Raw genomic sequence first — 17,863 nt, forward strand, 5'->3', positions numbered from 1 at the left:
CAGGCTAACTATCTGTGTTTCTGAGGCTAAGGCTAACTATCAGTGTTTCTGAAGCTAACAGGCTAACTATCTGTGTTTCTGAAGCTAACAGGCTAACTATCAGTGTTTCTGAGGCTAACATGCTAACTATCTGTGTTTCTGAGGCTAACAGGCTAACTATCTGTGTTTCTGAAGCTAACTGGCTAACTATCTGTGTTTCTGAAGCTAACAGGCTAACTATCTGTGTTTGAGGCTCAGGCTAACTATCTGTGTTTGAGGCTAACAGGCTAACTATCAGTGTTTCTGAGGGTAACATGCTAACTATCTGTGTTTCTGAGGCTAACATGCTAACTATCTGTGTTTCTGAGGCTAACAGGCTAACTATCTGTGATTCTGAAGCTAACAGGCTAACTATCTGTGATTCTGAAGCTAACAGGCTAACTATCTGTGATTCTGAAGCTAACAGGCTAACTATCTGTGTTTGAGGCTCAGGCTAACTATCTGTGATTCTGAAGCTAACAGGCTAACTATCTGTGTTTGAGGCTCAGGCTAACTATCTGTGTTTGAGGCTAACAGGCTAACAGGCTAACTATCAGTGTTTCTGAGGGTAACATGTTAACTATCTGTGTTTCTGAGGCTAACATGCTAACTATCTGTGTTTCTGAGGCTAACAGGCTAACTATCTGTGATTCTGAAGCTAACAGGCTAACTATCTGTGATTCTGAAGCTAACAGGCTAACTATCTGTGATTCTGAAGCTAACAGGCTAACTATCTGTGATTCTGAAGCTAACAGGCTAACTATCTGTGTTTGAGGCTCAGGCTAACTATCTGTGATTCTGAAGCTAACAGGCTAACTATCTGTGTTTGAGGCTCAGGCTAACTATCTGTGTTTCTGAAGCTAACAGGCTAACTATCTGTGTTTGAGGCTCAGGCTAACTATCTGTGTTTGAGGCTCAGGCTAACTATCTGTGTTTGAGGCTCAGGCTAACTATCTGTGTTTGAGGCTCAGGCTAACTATCTGTGTTTCTGAGGCTAACAGGCTAACTATCTGTGTTTCTGAGGCTAACAGGCTAACTATCTGTGTTTCTGATTCTCTAGGAGGCTGCCTGCTTGGCACTGAACAACCTGTTGTTGCATGGTGGTGGACAGTGGAACCATGTATGTGAGGAGCAGGAGGGAAGGTACACTTGCTGAACAGAGTTAACACACACATAAACACACACATAAACACACACACATAAACACACACACACACACACACACACACACACACACACATAAACACACACATAAAAACACACACACACACACACACACACACACAAACACACCTGTACCCTTCACCTATGTGTGTATTTGTGTCAGGAGTCCACTCCACAGGAAGATCATGGCTGCGATGCTCCTCCATTCTACTTATGTTGGAGTGTTCCAGGCTGCTGCTGCCGCCCTCTGCACCCTCGTCCAGTGGAATGGTGAGTTGGCCTGAGACTGAGTGTTAACACACACATAAACACACACATAAACACACACATAAACACACACACACACACACCTGGCCTGAGACTGAGTGTTGGACTGGCAGGACTCCAGAGGAGCTGCCCGGGAACAGGTGGATCCACTGGACATAAATGTCAGGCTGAGTTCTTTCACAAGCTAGTTTACTCAATCACACTACTACACTATAAACTATACACTTGCGATACTTTTGCGTTACATCAAGAACACAAAAGTGTTATGACAATGCAAAAGTTTTGCGAAGGTAACAAAAACATAATTTGAGGTCAATGCAAAACTATTGCTCATGAGCCTTAAGGGGCTCCGTAGAAATGAAGGGAAGAGTTTCTCCTAATGTATGTATTGTTCAGGTAAAACCAGAGGGCAGCTGCTGTCCCACGGCATCCACTTCAACACTGTGGAGATCATGAAGAGGCACATGAAGTCCTCTCGAGTCTCCAGCAGTGGCTGCAGGCTGCTTCACCAGTTGTTCCGGGGATGGTAAGGGAGTCCTCCTGAGCTGTATACCCATGTTCACACCACGACTATGGGGCGACAGTGGTACAGTGGTAAAGAAGTCGTTTAGTAATCAGAAGGTTGCTAGTTCGATTCCCTGTCGAAGCGTCCTTGAGCAAGACACTGAACCCCTAATTGCTCCTGATGTGCAGTGTGCCATCAGTGTAAATGTATAATGTAAAATGTGTATACATTGTAAGTCGCACATATGTAAGTCGCTTTGGATAAAAGCGTCTGCTAAATGACTAAATGTAAAATGTAAATGTAAGTCCTGAGCTGTATACCCATGTTCACACCACAACTATGCCCTTCAGTTTCCTAACAGCCAAATCCTTTTTCGCACCATTTGTGTAGCATGAACTCAAAAGTATTGTTCCTGAAAAAACACTTAAGATGTAGACACACTTGGTGCAACTACTGTGTGGAAAGATCTAGAAACCAGAGGTAACTGAAATGATTCTCACTTGTGTTCTGTACTAGGAGGGCAAGTTTAGACGAGACTTCCATGGCTATGGAACAGATCCTGAAGGCTATGGTGAACCATAACTTTCACCCACAAGTTCAGTTAGACGGTCTACAAGCCAGCCTCACCTTCCTCAGCCCGGGTATGAAATATACTTTTTTTTTATCAGTTTTGTTTGTCATTATACAAAATAATCAACCCAAACAAATGCCATACTGTAATGTGCTCAACTGTTCTGTGACGAAAGTACATGGTGTAATTCTATTCAGTGTTTCAAATGGCTGTATGTAGATATCATCATTAGAAATGTGTATTTAGATCTTGCCATTAGAAATGTGTATTTAGATCTTGCCATTAGAAATGTTTATTTAGATATTGTCATTAGAAATGTGTATTTACATCTTGTCATTAGAAATGTGTATTTCGATATTGTCAGTAGAAATGTGTATTGCCTACACAGGAGTCTAAAACTGAAGCTCTGTCTTACTGTGCTGTTGCTGTGCTCTGCTGAGCAGACAGGAGTTTGCAGGAGCATGGCATGTCTGTAGCGGATCCAGACACAGAGGATGTGTCCCTGAGGGTGCTGAAGAACCAGTGTGTGCTGGAGGGAGCGCACGCAGTCTACCTGGAGGCTCTCAACAGGGTAAGAGGCAAAGACCCACAGAAACTCCACAGAAACTCAATCAACAATTGAAGTTGGAGCATCTATCATCTTTAGTTGCAACCATGAAACAAAACACTAAAAAAGTACAACCAAAAAGAATAGACAAGAAGGATGAACTACTTTAAACTTAAAAGGTTGCTTTAAGGGTATGGCTCTGGTTGACTCATTTTTCTGACATTACTCTGTCCGGAAGTACACATTGACTTATTTCAGTCTGTTAACAGCTTGGTTTATTTTTCAACTGCTCGTGGCTTTTTGTTGTAATGACATCTTGGAATGGACAACTGTTGGTGGGTTAGATGTAGTAATGAGATGGTGATTTTTTTTTCTCCAGTTCATCAGCAACAAAGACATTCAGGAGTACGGCCTCCGGGTCCTCTTTGAGCTGGCCGACTGCTCTGGAGCGGTTGACCTCCTGTGCCAACAGGGAGCCATAGATACCGTACTGCATACACTACAGATGTTTCCAAGGAAACGTGGTGAGTCTGGGGACACCCTAGTTCAGACCCCGCCAAATCAAAATGCAATTATGGAGTGAGTCAACCTTATGATACTACGTTTCTAATAAGCCATATTCACTCAAGGGGAATACATTATATGGCATGTCACATCGACAGCATTTAGATGTTTCTCTTGCCTGCTGTAGAAGAGATTCATGGGTATGAGCGCTAACTTCAGGAGAAGTATGAATGAGAAGTATGAATGAGAAGTATGAATGAGAAGTATGAAGGAGAAGTATGAATGAGAAGTATGAATGAGAAGTATGAAGTATGAATGAGAAGTATGAAGTATGAAGGAGAAGTATGAAGTATGAAGGAGAAGTATGAAGAAGAAGTATGAAGGAGAAGTATGAATGAGAAGTATGAAGGAGAAGTATGAATGAAATACGTAATTTCCAGATTCTTTCCTTCTTTTCAGAAATCCACTATTGGGGGTTAAGCCTCCTGTTCTACCTCATCAGCAAAAAGAAGCTTTCTCGCACGATTGTCCCCGTCCTGGCCTCTGTGATCGTGCAGTCTGTGCGGCAGTACAGTGAAGATGTAGAGATGCGTATGAAAGTGGGTCAAACATCATCACTCCGTGAGAGTGAGCTTTGAAAATGAGTTACGTTTTTCTGTCGGTTTCTTTGACTGTGTTGAGTGTAAGGTGGATGGCCACTCTCTCTAGGGTTTTCTGTCGGTTTCTTTGACTGTGTCGAGTGTAAGGTTGATGGCCACTCTCTCTAGGGTTTTCTGTCGGTTTCTTTGACTGTGTTGAGTGTAAGGTTGATGGCCACTCTCTCTAGGGTTTTCTGTCGGTTTCTTTGACTGTGTCGAGTGTAAGGTTGATGGCCACTCTCTCTCTCTAGGGTTTCCAAGTAGCATGGAAGCTGATGGAAACCTGCTCCGCTGCAGCCGCTGCTCTCGAGAGTGAAAACTTCGCCAAGGAGATCTTTGAGCAGCTGAGGCAGCACTCCTCAGAACAACGCAACGATTCGGTAAGCATGCGCTGGAGATGGGACGAGTGTCAAGCATTTAGATTTACGTTTCATTCCCATTACTGAAACACTGTGGCCCTCTGTTTGATGATTTGATTTGATTTGATTTGATTTGATTTATCTGTCTCTGTCTTGTCAGCTGCACAAGTTGAGCTGCCAGTGCCTGTCCAAGATGGCGGCTGATGGGGAGATCCGGTACACTATGCTGGAGAAGGCCTGTGAGGCTGGGGATCTGCTTATGGCCGAGTGTCTCGTAAAGCTGGGAGCCGACATCAACAAGAAGACTAAAACAGAGTCCCTCATATACCAGGCAAGAGATATGGTGTGGTGTAGTGGTCAGTCTTTTGTGTGCTTGGGAGGAGATGACATGGTGCCTCATTATCACGCTGTGTGTGTGTGTGCGTGTGTGTCTCTGTGTCTCTGTGTGTGTGCGTGCGTGTGTGTGTGTGTGTGCGTGCGTGTGCGTGTGTGTGTGTGCGTGTACTTTCTGGCAGGTGTGTGAGAGGGGCGGGCCGCTGGCTCTTGTGGAGCTGCTGTTGAGTGCGGGCGTTCACGAGCAGCACCTGCGGGGAGCTCTGGGCGCGTGTGTGAGGCGTGGGAACGGCCCCGTGGTCATCCTGCTGCTGGGTCGCCTGGGCCTGGACCTCAACAACAGCGCCCTCTGCCTGGGGGGTTTCAGACTGGGCCGCCTGGAGGCAGCCTGGCTCAGCCCACTCCTGTCCGGGCGCAGAGTGCCTCCCAGTGGCCACAGGAGGAACTGTAAGTCTCTCCTTCATATCCCCCCCACTTGTTGTAGTCATGATATGGAAGGTGCTGATCCATCTATACTTGTTTTTTCACGTGTGTGTGTGTGTGTGTGTGTGTGTGTGTGTGTGTGTGTGTGTGTGTGTGTGTGTGTGTGTGTGTGTGTGTGTGTGTGTGTGTGTGTGTGTGTGTGTGTGTGCGTGTGTGTGTGTGTGTGTGCGCAGGTAAAGGCCAAAGCTTGGCCCGTCAGATCCAGGCATACCAAAGGAGGAGAGAGACCATGGCGTCACCAGTGTTGTTGAATGACGTCAATGCTGGGTACTTCTCTGGGGAAGAGAGTGATGACTCCAGCCACCTCTCCTTTGAAGACAGCCTCGTGTTTGCCTTCGAGGACATAGAGAGTGACGGTGGGTCTCCCCTCTGCTTTCAGCAGTTTTCACATTATGTGACAGTAATATTTAATATCAACTTATTTTTAGGGAGAAAATAATGTAGATACAGTCATCTATAAATTATGCCCATCATCATCACAGCATGTTTGGGAGTTGTACATTTGAGGTCATGTAATTATGTATACTGCACTTCCATACTTACTGGGATGACATTTACTATGAATAGGCAGTGAAGGAGGCCACAGTATGCTCAGAGGAGCCCAGAGTATGTCCTTCTGTGATTCCCCGGAGGGTCAGAGGGCCAAGTCAGCATCGAGGCAGAATGGACGACGCAGGCACAGCAGCTCTGAGGTAGCTGCTCCAACACATCTGGGCTTACTGCATGTGTTTAGCTTGGCTAACATGCTTCATTGGGTTTACTGCATGTGCTTAGCATGGCTAACATGGTTCATTGGGTTTCACTTGACCGTGCCCTCTCTTGTCCGCTCACAGGGAGGCCAAGCAGAGTCGGACTCGCACAAGTCTCTTCACAAAAAGTTTAACAGAAACATGCAGAACCACAGAGGTAGGTAAAGAAATATGGTAGAAAATATAAGAGTAAGATTTTTTTTTTTGTCTGGATGTTTCCTGTGTAAGACATTTAAAAGCTTGGAGGCTTAAATAGCTGTATTGTGATTGTGAGCTTTTGGACTGAGCCAGAGAACTGTCAGATGGAATCCTTCTCCTCCATGCCCAAGGACAGCTGCTTTGGTATCCTTTAAGGAGCTGTGTTGTTGCGGCATCCGACGCGATTTCGCTCGGATCCACTTTGGCAGGGTAGATAGATGTTCAGAACGCGTGAAGTCAGAGTTTCAGATTTTATTATATTAACAACGTAGGTTTTACAGAACAACCACGTTCACGACCACGACCACGGTCAAAAAACTGTGTCCTTCTACTCCCGCCAACTCATTCAAACACCCACCACCTGTTACCTGTATGTAAAGGTCAATCACCAAAGAGGGCGGAGTTTAGACACCCAATCCGTGTCCAACACCAAGCACCCTGTGACACGGGCTACACCAAACATCACAGCAGAGCCTAGATCGCAATACTAACAATATTCAAAATACCTGAAATTACCAAACAACATAAATATCACAAATAAATCACAAAACAGCAGAAATGGCTCCAACATCCCGGCCCCTAATTGTCCATAATATCCAATTGACAATTACTGACTACGTGTTGAGACAGACTCGTCTCAGTGTTCTTCTGCTTTGGTATCCTTTAAGGAGCTGTGTTCTGTGTTGGGATGTGTGTCTCAGTGTTCTTCTGCTCTGCTGTTCTCTTCAGTACTGAGCTCTGCCGAGAGCCCTTCTCCCTCCCTGTCGGGCGGGGACAGAGAGGGCATCCGTCTGCTGGACCTGTCCGGGAACGAGCTTGACAGCCTGAGCTGTCTGATGGACAGTCCTTCAGTCCAGAAGCAGCTGGAGCATCTGCTGCGCCTGGACCTGAGTCAGAACATCCTGAGCACGTTTCCCAGCTCACTGTGTGAGGTAACCACAGTTCTCGTGTGACCTTTTAAGTCTCGTTTGACCTTTAAGTCTCGTGTGACTTCTGCAAAAAACCTCTAGGCTGTTTTTATTTCAATTTTTTCTGTTGATTTAAAACTATCCATCTGTGTCTGGGTAATGTGTCTCAGTGTCTCAGGAGACTGACTCGTTTGGATCTCCAAGGCAACCAACTCCAGTCACTGCCAGCCGAGATCCTTGGCTTGCCCGCTCTGAGCACCCTCAACGTGTCACGGAACTGTGTGGGCCCACTGTTGACCTTTGACCCTGCGGTCTGCTGTCTGACTTTGCGGCAGCTCAATCTCTCCTTCAACCACATCACCACCTTCCAATGCCAGCTAGGTCATGTCATGGAAAGACTGGAGGAGTTCTCTCTGGAAGGGTGGGTTGTGGGACAGCTGGGAAATGGAGTTTTCTTGGTCAGCACAGGTTATTTATTTACATTTTCTTGCTCTGACTAAGCTATCAACAGTTTATTTGTTTCTTGTGTTGTTCAGGAACAAGATCAGCCTCCTATCAGACCCCCTCTGTTTAACTGAACTGAAAGTTCTTGATGTGAGTAAGAACAACATTGAGCACATCTCCAATGACTGCCTGTCAGGGTGCCCCAAACTCGAGACTCTCAACGCCTCAGGGAACAAACTGAGTAAGTTCAAGTGGTCAGTTTACATTTACATTTAGTCATTTAGCAGACGCACACACACAGTCTCATTTACATTTAGTCATTTAGCAGACGCTTTTATCCAAAGCGACTTACAAGGATGTATTCACATTTTTACATTTACACTGATGGCACACTGCACATCAGGAGCAATTAGGGGTTCAGTGTCTTGCTCAAAGACGCTTCGACAGGGAATCGAACTAGCAACCTTCTGATTCCTAAACGACTTCTCTACCCCCTGCACAGCCTTGGTGCCTCAGTTAAAACACTGATGATGTCCTGAGGCACATTTGATTTGTGTGATCAGTCAGAAGACCTTTGTGTTTTATTTGCACTGTAGTATTTGAAACGAAAATATTTTCTATTTTTGACCTGTCTACATGAACTCTGTTTTATAGGTTCTTTGTCACTACTTCCCACAAAAATAACTACCCTGAAGTTGTCAAATAATTGCTTCACAATTGTACCTGATGTAATTGTGAACTTGCCTAAGTAAGTAGGTCTTTTACACCAAAGGAAACATTAAGGCAATATTATGATATGTTGATGTAGTTTATATCCTGTCTCTGTGATCAGTATCCTTCTTTCTATTTAAAAAAAAATGATGATGACGATAATGAATGAATGAATGAATGTTTGTGCCCATTTAAAAGGAAGGAGATTTTGTATTTTATTTACTGGAGAACTGAAAAACTGAAGGTGGCTTCAACGACTGTCTAACTTGTCTTCACTCTTTCTCCTCAGTTTACAATCTTTGGACATGAAGAGCAACCAAATCTCTGTTTTGCCTGGACCTTCTGCCTGGGCGTCCGTGAACCTCAGAGAGCTCATGTTTAGTCACAATCATATCAGTGCTCTTGACCTGAGTGGACCTGCCTACAAATGGGCTCGCCTGGAGAAGCTTCATCTCAGCAACAACAAGCTTACTGAGGTAAACACGACTCGATCACTCTTCTGTTCAAGCTTACTGAAGTACACACACCGCTGGATCAGTCTTCTGTTGTGTGTCTTACTGAAGTATACACACCACCCGCTCGATCAGTCTTCTGTTCAAGCTTACTGAAGTACACACACCGCTGGATCAGTCTTCTGTTGTGTGTCTTACTGAAGTATACACACCACTGGATCAGTCCTCTGTTGTGTGTCTTACTGAAGTATACACCGCCCGCTCGATCAGTCTTCTGTTGTGTGTCTTACTGAAGTATACACACCGCTCGATCAGTCTTCTGTTCAAGCTTACTGAAGTATACACACCGCTGGATCAGTCTTCTGTTGTGTGTCTTACTGAAGTATACACCGCTCGATCAGTCTTCTGTTCAAGCTTACTGAAGTACACACACCGCTGGATCAGTCTTCTGTTGTGTGTCTTACTGAAGTATACACACCACCCGCTCGATCAGCCTTCTGTTGTGTGTCTTACTGAAGTATACACACCGCTCGATCAGTCTTCTGTTCAAGCTTACTGAAGTATACACACCGCCCGCTCGATCAGTCTTCTGTTGTGTGTCTTACTGAAGTACACACACCGCTCGATCAGTCTTCTGTTCAAGCTTACTGAAGTATACACACCGCTCGACGCTCGATCAGTCTTCTGTTGTGTGTCTTACTGAAGTATACACACCGCTCGACGCTCGATCAGTCTTCTGTTGTGTGTCTTACTGAAGTATACACACCACCCGCTCGATCAGTCTTCTGTTGTGTGTCTTACTGAAGTATACACACCGCTCGATCAGTCTTCTGTTGTGTTCAAGCTTACTGAAGTATACACACCGCTCGATCAGTCTTCTGTTGTGTGTCTTACTGAAGTATACACACCACCCGCTCGATCAGTCTTCTGTTGTGTGTCTTACTGAAGTATACACCGCTCGATCAGTCTTCTGTTGTGTGTCTTACTGAAGTATACACACCGCCCGCTCGATCAGTCTTCTGTTGTGTCTTACTGAAGTATACACACCGCTCGATCAGTCTTCTGTTGTGTCTTACTGAAGTATACACACCGCTCGATCAGTCTTCTGTTCAACGCTCGATCAGTCTTCTGTTGTGTGTCTTACTGAAGTACACACACCGCTCGATCAGTCTTCTGTTGTGTGTCTTACTGAAGTATACACACCGCCCGCTCGATCAGTCTTCTGTTGTGTGTCTTACTGAAGTACACACACCGCTCGATCAGTCTTCTGTTGTGTGTCTTACTGAAGTATACACACCGCCCGCTCGATCAGCCTTCTGTTGTGTGTCTTACTGAAGTATACACCGCTCGATCAGTCTTCTGTTGTGTCTTACTGAAGTATACACACCGCTTGATCAGTCTTCTGTTGTGTTCAAGCTTACTGAAGTATACACACCGCTCGATCAGTCTTCTGTTGTGTGTCTTACTGAAGTATACACACCACCCGCTCGATCAGTCTTCTGTTGTGTTCAAGCTTACTGAAGTATACACACCGCTCGATCAGTCTTCTGTTGTGTGTCTTACTGAAGTATACACACCACCCGCTCGATCAGTCTTCTGTTGTGTGTCTTACTGAAGTATACACACCACCCGCTCGATCAGTCTTCTGTTGTGTGTCTTACTGAAGTATACACACCGCTCGACGCTCGATCAGTCTTCTGTTGTGTGTCTTACTGAAGTATACACACCGCTCGATCAGCCTTCTGTTCAAGCTTACTGAAGTATACACACCACCCGCTCGATCAGTCTTCTGTTGTGTGTCTTACTGAAGTATACACACCGCCCGCTCGATCAGTCTTCTGTTCAAGCTTACTGAAGTATACACACCACCCGCTCGATCAGTCTTCTGTTGTGTGTCTTACTGAAGTATACACACCACCCGCTCGATCAGTCTTCTGTTGTGTGTCTTACTGAAGTATACACACCACCCGCTCGATCAGTCTTCTGTTGTGTGTCTTACTGAAGTATACACACCGCTCGACGCTCGATCAGTCTTCTGTTGTGTGTCTTACTGAAGTATACACACCGCTCGACGCTCGATCAGTCTTCTGTTGTGTGTCTTACTGAAGTATACACACCACCCGCTCGATCAGTCTTCTGTTGTGTTCAAGCTTACTGAAGTATACACACCGCTCGATCAGTCTTCTGTTGTGTGTCTTACTGAAGTATACACACCGCTCGATCAGTCTTCTGTTGTGTGTCTTACTGAAGTATACACCGCTCGATCAGCCTTCTGTTGTGTGTCTTACTGAAGTATACACACCGCTCGATCAGTCTTCTGTTGTGTGTCTTACTGAAGTATACACACCACCCGCTCGATCAGTCTTCTGTTGTGTGTCTTACTGAAGTATACACACCACCCGCTCGATCAGTCTTCTGTTGTGTTCAAGCTTACTGAAGTATACACACCGCTCGATCAGTCTTCTGTTGTGTGTCTTACTGAAGTATACACACCGCTCGATCAGTCTTCTGTTGTGTGTCTTACTGAAGTATACACACCGCCCGCTCGATCAGTCTTCTGTTGTGTGTCTTACTGAAGTATACACACCGCTCGACGCTCGATCAGTCTTCTGTTGTGTGTCTTACTGAAGTATACACCACCTCGATCAGTATTCTGTTGCGTAGAGTACAGTTATGCTATGAAGAGTGTGTACGTTGACAACCTCCTACTGAGACATCTGCTTCTGGTCCCAGATCCCTCCACAGATCGGCCTGCTGGAGGACCTAACGTCTCTAGATGTAAGCGGGAACGACGGCCTGCGGTCCTTCCCAGATGAGATGGGAAAACTGGGAAGGCTGTGGGATCTCCCTCTGGATGGGCTGAAGCTCCAGCTGGACTTGAAACACATCGGGAACAAGACCAAAGACATCGTCAGGTCTGCATTGCCGTGTTTGATTGACATGGCTTTAATATTTAACAGTGTTTGTACTGTCACTTCAATGGTATTTTTGCGTATTATCTACATCTGTCAGACCCTCTGAAAACTGGCAAGGTTGCACAACTGTGAACATCTACAAAATGCTTCTTAAAGTGACAAGAAATCATCCAATGTTTTAAAAACCTGTTGTTCAATTTATTGGCTGTGGCTGTGCAGATTTCTCCAGCAGCGGCTGAAGAAGGCCGTGCCCTACTACCGTATGAAGCTCATCGTGGTGGGCAACGCCCAGAGTGGGAAGACGTCTCTCCTCCAGCAGCTGATGAGGCTGAAGCGGGTGCAGTGGCGCCAGGGGCAGAGCCCAGCCGCTGCTGGCATCGACGTCAGGGACTGGAGCATCCGTGAGCGGGAGAAGAAGAACATGGTGCTCAACGTATGGGACTTCTCAGGTGGGCACTTCTCAAGGCACGAGACACAACAAAAGCACTCACAAACAACAAACACAAACAACAAACAACTCCATTTTATAATAAATCTTTATTTCAGACGCCAAGTTCCATATCATCTTATCATCCGCTAATTTCAAGTCAAAAAGCGGCAGTATAGACCTGGAACTGTGTGAAGCAGTTTGTTGGCACAATCCATTAGCTTGCTGTTTTAGTAGAGGCCTGACTTTTCTAAACGTGCACCTGCTGAACAGGTGGAGAGGAGTACAGCGAGTCTCATCCACACTTCATGGGTCCCCGTGCCCTCTATCTGGTGGTGTATGATGTCAGCAAGGGGCCCAGTGAAGTGGATGCCATAAAGCCCTGGCTCTTCAACATCAAAGTATGTGTGTGCACTTGCCAAATACTCTACTCTCATTCAGCTCTGTTGGGACTTTTTACATCAGATCCCCTTCATATAGTGCGTAGTCATGTTTATATGGGGGGCGACAGTGGTACAGGAGGTAGAGAAGTCGTTTAGTAATCAGAATGGTTGCTAGTTCGATTCCCTGTCGAAGCGTCCTTGAGCAAGACACTGAACCCCTAATTGCTCCTGATGTGCAGTGTGCCATCAGTGTAAAAATGTAAAAAATGTGTATACATCCTTGTAAGTCGCTTTGGATAAAAGCGTCTGCTAAATGACTAAATGTAAATGTAAATATGTTTTACCGTCTCCTCCTGTAGGCCGTGGCCCCTCTGTCCCCTGTGATCCTGGTGGGGACACACGGAGATGAGTGTGAAGAGCGTCAGAAGGAGGCGTGCATCCAGAAGGTGCGGGACGAGCTGCTCGGCCAGCCGGGATTCCCGGTCATCCGGGATTATCACATGCTTTCCGTCTTGGATGACACGGACTCGGTCAACAGGCTCCGGAAAGCCATCGTCAGGGAGGTGGTTGGCTTTAAGGTAACCTAGACGATAACTTTATGAAACAGAAGTAGAAACTAATGCTTAGGATGTAGAATATGCTTTCATCCAACCGCCCAGAATGTGTTTTTTGTGTCGGCCATCTTGGTGTATCGCTGTGTCTGTGCCTCTCAGGTCCAGGGTCAGCCTGTCATGGGTCAGCTGGTGCCTGAGTCTTATCGCTGTGTCTGTGTCTCAGATCCAGGGCCAGCCTGTCATGGGTCAGCTGGTGCCTGAGTCGTATGTGGAGCTGGAGCGGAGGCTCCTGCGTGAGAGGGAGCGTGTGTCCCCCGAGTTCCCCGTGCTCACGCACCGCCACCTGCTCCAGATCATCCAGGAGAGCCAGCTTCAGTTGGAGGAGGGCGAGCTGCCACACGCCATCAGCTTCCTCACGGAGACGGGTGAGACTCTGGGCCTCTAGCTGGGCAGCTTTCAACCACAACATACATCTTGAATAATAATAACATGAGTGATTCCGTGATAAATGGTTCCTATTAAAAGTGTTTAAAAGTCTTCCTTTTTTGACCTTGAATTAGATTTTATACAGAGTCTGTCACATTCTGGCTGTAGGAAGAAAAAATAACTTAAAATGTATCCAGAGTAGTGTACACATAATGAATAGATACACAGATTTTTCTGTGAAATGTATTAAAAGACAAACAATTCTCAAGATTTTAAAGCACATTGTTTATTGGAGACATAATATTGTCCAGTCAGCCTTTGTTATTTAATGTAGTCACAGTTTTTTCATGTGAAGTGTAACTGCAGTGCATTGAAGAAAAGCACAGTTTGACCCTGTCCCCTGCAGCCGTAGGGTTTCTTGGGCAGAATTCCCAGCAATAAAGTTATTATTTTTCTCCATATACAGAGGAACATTTTCACTTGTAAATAGCAATGAAGTGTATGTTAATTTGCACCTGTTGCAACACTGAAGGGGTTTACTCTCTATGCCCCGGCATCTCTCCATGCAGATATGTATTTACAGGTTGAACTACAGCTGTGTTCTGTGTTTGACCTTTTAGGGGTGCTCCTGCACTTTGACGACCCTGCCTTGCAGCTCAGCGAGCTCTACTTCATAGACCCTCAATGGCTTTGCAATATTATCTCACAGGTAGTCACACACAAGACACACTAAACTGTATGTTTTGTCATCACCCCATTACATCCATATCTAACCTTGCATCCATTATAACTACTCAATGGCAACATCTATCCTTCCTTTGCACACCGGCTCACACACACACATAACACTGGCATATCCACAAACATGCATACAGTTCGAGCTGTCTCTTGCCGTCCTGCAGACGCTGGGCCTGAAGATATCTGGCGGCGGGGAGCATCTGAGAGGAGTGGTGCAGCGCTCTTTCCTGGAGGTCTTTCTCACGGAGATGCGCTGCTTCCCCAAGGGCCTCCTCACTCAGTGCCTCAAACTGCTGGAGAAGTTTCAGATCGCTCTCCCCCTTGGCCAAGACCAGTTCCTGGTTCCTAACAGGTAGCCTAAGACAATGTTTCTATTGCCAGCCATCAAAACATGGGTGGTGATTGATGTTATTTATAGTATTCATCTGTCTATGTACAGACAAAACCAACTTTAATCTACAGTGTGCTGTCATTATTATCAACATAACATATACTTGACCCACTTCTGTTAAAAGCCTGACTTAACTTCTGCTGATGTGTGCCGTCTGAGTCTCTATGAGCAGAAACCAGTGTTTGATTTGATGTGTGCTCTGTCTCAGTCTCTATGAGCAGAAACCAGTGTTTGATTTGATGTGTGCCGTCTCAGTCTCTATGAGCAGAAACCAGTGTTTGACTTGCCTCACTGTGAGAACTCTGAGGTCATCATCCGTCTCTACGAGATGCCCTACTTCCCCATGGGCTACTGGTCCAGACAGATCAACCGTCTCCTGGAGGTCTCTCCATTCATGCTGTGTGGAAGAGGTAGCATTTATCAACTGCAAATCTCAATAACACTGGTGATATAGTATACTATATAATGGAATTGTATATTTACATTTACATTTAGATTTTACATTTAGTCATTTAGCAGACGCTTTTATCCAAAGCGACTTACAAGGATGTATACACATTTACACTGATGGCACACTGCACATCAGGAGCAATTAGGGGTTCAGTGTCTTGCTCAAGGACGCTTCGACAGGGAATCGAACTAGTAACCTTCTGATTACTAAACGACTTCTCTACTTCCTGTACCACTGTCGCCCCCATATGTATTTTATAACCTGTTTAAGGTTTTATTTCAGTAAAAATGAAATGTTGAAATAACTTTTAATAGATGTTCTGTATACTGTGTTCTTGACTGAACAGAGAAGGCTCTGAAGCCGAACCGACTGTACTGGAGGAGGGGCATTTATCTGAGCTGGTCCCCAGAGGCCTACTGCCAGGTAGAGGCTGATACAATGGAGAATGGGCCAGCCAACGTCATTAGGATCACGGTGCCCTGCTCCCGCAAAGGTAACTGCTCATAGTAAGACCTAGGGGTGGGAATCTCTTGGCACCTCACGATTCGATTCGATTCCGATTCAGAGGTCAACGATTCGATTCTAAACCGATTATCGATTCTAAACCGATTATCGATTATCAATTCTAAACCGATAAAACGATTATCGATGCATGTCGATTTTTAAAACATTTGAGTTTGCTACTCAGAGTCTCAAATCACTTCCTACTTTGTGTTTGATAATTAAAGAAAATCAACAGATGAATTACCTTCTCTATTTTTTATTAGAGAAAAAGTTTTTCCTTGTCACAATTATGACTTTCAATGAACAATGCCATCATCGATGCAGCTTGCATTTCAACACAAAATGGATGTGTGTAAAAAAAAAAAAAATGTATTACATTTTTTTTATTTTATAATTAAAAAATCAATTATGAACTTTTCTGAATCGAGACAGAATCGTTATAGAGAGAATCGAGAGAAATCGAAGAATCAATTTTTTTTCCCACCCCTAGTAAGACCCTTCTGTCCTAAAGGTGCCATATGCAGCTTCTCTGTGGTTCTGTCATGTCTTTTCTAGTGCGCCAAAACAACAACTATCATATTTACAAGAGGGTTTCTCAATGCTGCTTGGTATATGTTCTTCGAGTATCTTTGTGTATCATCAATCTTTCCCTGCTCCAAACACACACACCTGACTAAAGTCTGAGTAGTTATAAAAGTTATAATTTTTATCAGGTGTGCTTCTGGAGAGTTCCGGCAGGTAAGCAGAGCAGGGAAAGAATGCCCCCCACCGACTGCAGCCGATGGCGTGGGATGTTCACCGTGTGTTTCTCCCCCCGTAGGTCGTGTTCTCCTGGGCCAGGTGGTGGACCACATCGACTCCCTGTTGGAAGAGTGGTTCCCTGGGCTCCTCACCACAGACATACACGGGAATGGGGAGACCCTGCTGAAAAAGTGGGCCTTGTATAGTTTTGATGATGGACAGGAGTGCAACAGGATGCTGCTTGAGGATGTGCTCAGCCACATAGATGAAGGTGTGTTTTACTCCGCAAACTTTATGCCCTAACTTGCATTTATGTCTCTTTGTGTCTGGGGTCGTTCTTTGTGTCTGGGGTCATTCTTTGTGTCTGGGGTCATTCTTGTGTCTATGGTCATTCTTTGTGTCTGTGGTCATTCTTTGTGTCTGTGGTCATGCTTGTGTCTATGGTCATTCTTTGTGTCTGTGGTCAATCTTGTGTCTGTGGTCATGCTTGTGTCTGTGGTCGTTCTTGTGTCTGGGGTCATTCTTTGTGTCTGTGGTCATGCTTGTGTCTGTGGTTGTTTGACTCAAACATAAACAGTCGTAAACACACGGCACACGTGATCAGCAGTGTGACTGGCATTGTGATGGGATGTCAGATTGGTGTCATTTCTTGGCAGAGAGCATGTAGCACACACCACATGAGATGAGACAGTATGTAGATCATGAGCATGTGTATGAACACCAGCTGTAAACGCATGGGCGAGACCCGGTTGGTTATCACACACAGATATTTATATCCACATTTTGGCCTCATATTGCTCAAAGGTCTGAATGGGGTCGTGTGGAACTGTTGTGTTGTGTGTCAGATTGCTCAAAGGTCTGAATGGGGTCGTGTGAAACTGTTCTTCTTCAGATTGCTCAAAGGTCTGAATGGGGTTGTGTGTGGAACTGTTGTGTTGTGTCTTCAGATTGCTCAAAGGTCTGAATGGGGTTGTGTGGAACTGTTGTGTTGTGTCTTCAGATTGCTCAAAGGTCTGAATGGGGTCGTGTGGAACTGTTGTGTTCTTCTTCAGATTGCTCAAAGGTCTGAATGGGGTCGTGTGGAACTGTTGTGTTCTTCTTCAGATTGCTCAAAGGTCTGAATGGGGTCGTGTGGAACTGTTGTGTTCTTCTTCAGATTGCTCAAAGGTCTGAATGGGGTCGTGTGGAACTGTTGTGTTCTTCTTCAGATTGCTCAAAGGTCTGAATGGGGTGGTGTGTGGAACTGTTCTTCTTCAGATTGCCTGCTGGTGAATCCAGAGGATCCCCGCTGCACGGTGCCTATCGCACAGATCTCCCCTGACCTGATTCTGAGTGACCAGCCTGCCAGCACCATGCTCAACAGTGAGGAGCTGGAGATGGACCTGTCCAAAGAGTACCTTCTGGGTAAGTGGCCAAGAGGGGGGGTTCTGGAACAGAAACATGAAGCCCAAACCCATAATCATGTTGGCCTCAGTACTCACC

The 17,863-nt window shown here is 45.4% G+C and overlaps 1 protein-coding gene across 1 annotated transcript in view; it reads left to right on the top strand.

Annotated features, from left to right (window-relative positions):
• Positions 1–17,863, top strand: part of lrrk2 (leucine-rich repeat kinase 2) — a 39,361-nt gene that overhangs the window by 6,334 nt on the left and 15,164 nt on the right. The window contains exons 10-38 of the mRNA XM_031561731.2: positions 1,079–1,161; positions 1,346–1,452; positions 1,846–1,975; positions 2,471–2,595; positions 2,969–3,096; positions 3,452–3,596; positions 4,036–4,175; positions 4,466–4,594; positions 4,734–4,904; positions 5,089–5,353; positions 5,563–5,745; positions 5,957–6,081; positions 6,223–6,295; positions 7,066–7,268; positions 7,415–7,665; positions 7,781–7,929; positions 8,343–8,436; positions 8,689–8,875; positions 11,585–11,766; positions 11,986–12,215; positions 12,467–12,594; positions 12,936–13,154; positions 13,354–13,555; positions 14,177–14,265; positions 14,459–14,646; positions 14,941–15,095; positions 15,483–15,629; positions 16,461–16,652; positions 17,639–17,785. Of these exons, the coding sequence (XP_031417591.1) occupies positions 1,079–1,161; positions 1,346–1,452; positions 1,846–1,975; positions 2,471–2,595; positions 2,969–3,096; positions 3,452–3,596; positions 4,036–4,175; positions 4,466–4,594; positions 4,734–4,904; positions 5,089–5,353; positions 5,563–5,745; positions 5,957–6,081; positions 6,223–6,295; positions 7,066–7,268; positions 7,415–7,665; positions 7,781–7,929; positions 8,343–8,436; positions 8,689–8,875; positions 11,585–11,766; positions 11,986–12,215; positions 12,467–12,594; positions 12,936–13,154; positions 13,354–13,555; positions 14,177–14,265; positions 14,459–14,646; positions 14,941–15,095; positions 15,483–15,629; positions 16,461–16,652; positions 17,639–17,785 (4,567 nt within the window). The remainder of the gene's footprint in view (positions 1–1,078; positions 1,162–1,345; positions 1,453–1,845; positions 1,976–2,470; positions 2,596–2,968; positions 3,097–3,451; positions 3,597–4,035; positions 4,176–4,465; positions 4,595–4,733; positions 4,905–5,088; positions 5,354–5,562; positions 5,746–5,956; positions 6,082–6,222; positions 6,296–7,065; positions 7,269–7,414; positions 7,666–7,780; positions 7,930–8,342; positions 8,437–8,688; positions 8,876–11,584; positions 11,767–11,985; positions 12,216–12,466; positions 12,595–12,935; positions 13,155–13,353; positions 13,556–14,176; positions 14,266–14,458; positions 14,647–14,940; positions 15,096–15,482; positions 15,630–16,460; positions 16,653–17,638; positions 17,786–17,863) is intronic.

Source organism: Clupea harengus, chromosome 3 (genome assembly GCF_900700415.2).
Source record: "Clupea harengus chromosome 3, Ch_v2.0.2, whole genome shotgun sequence".
In the NCBI taxonomy this organism is placed as follows: domain Eukaryota; kingdom Metazoa; phylum Chordata; class Actinopteri; order Clupeiformes; family Clupeidae; genus Clupea; species Clupea harengus.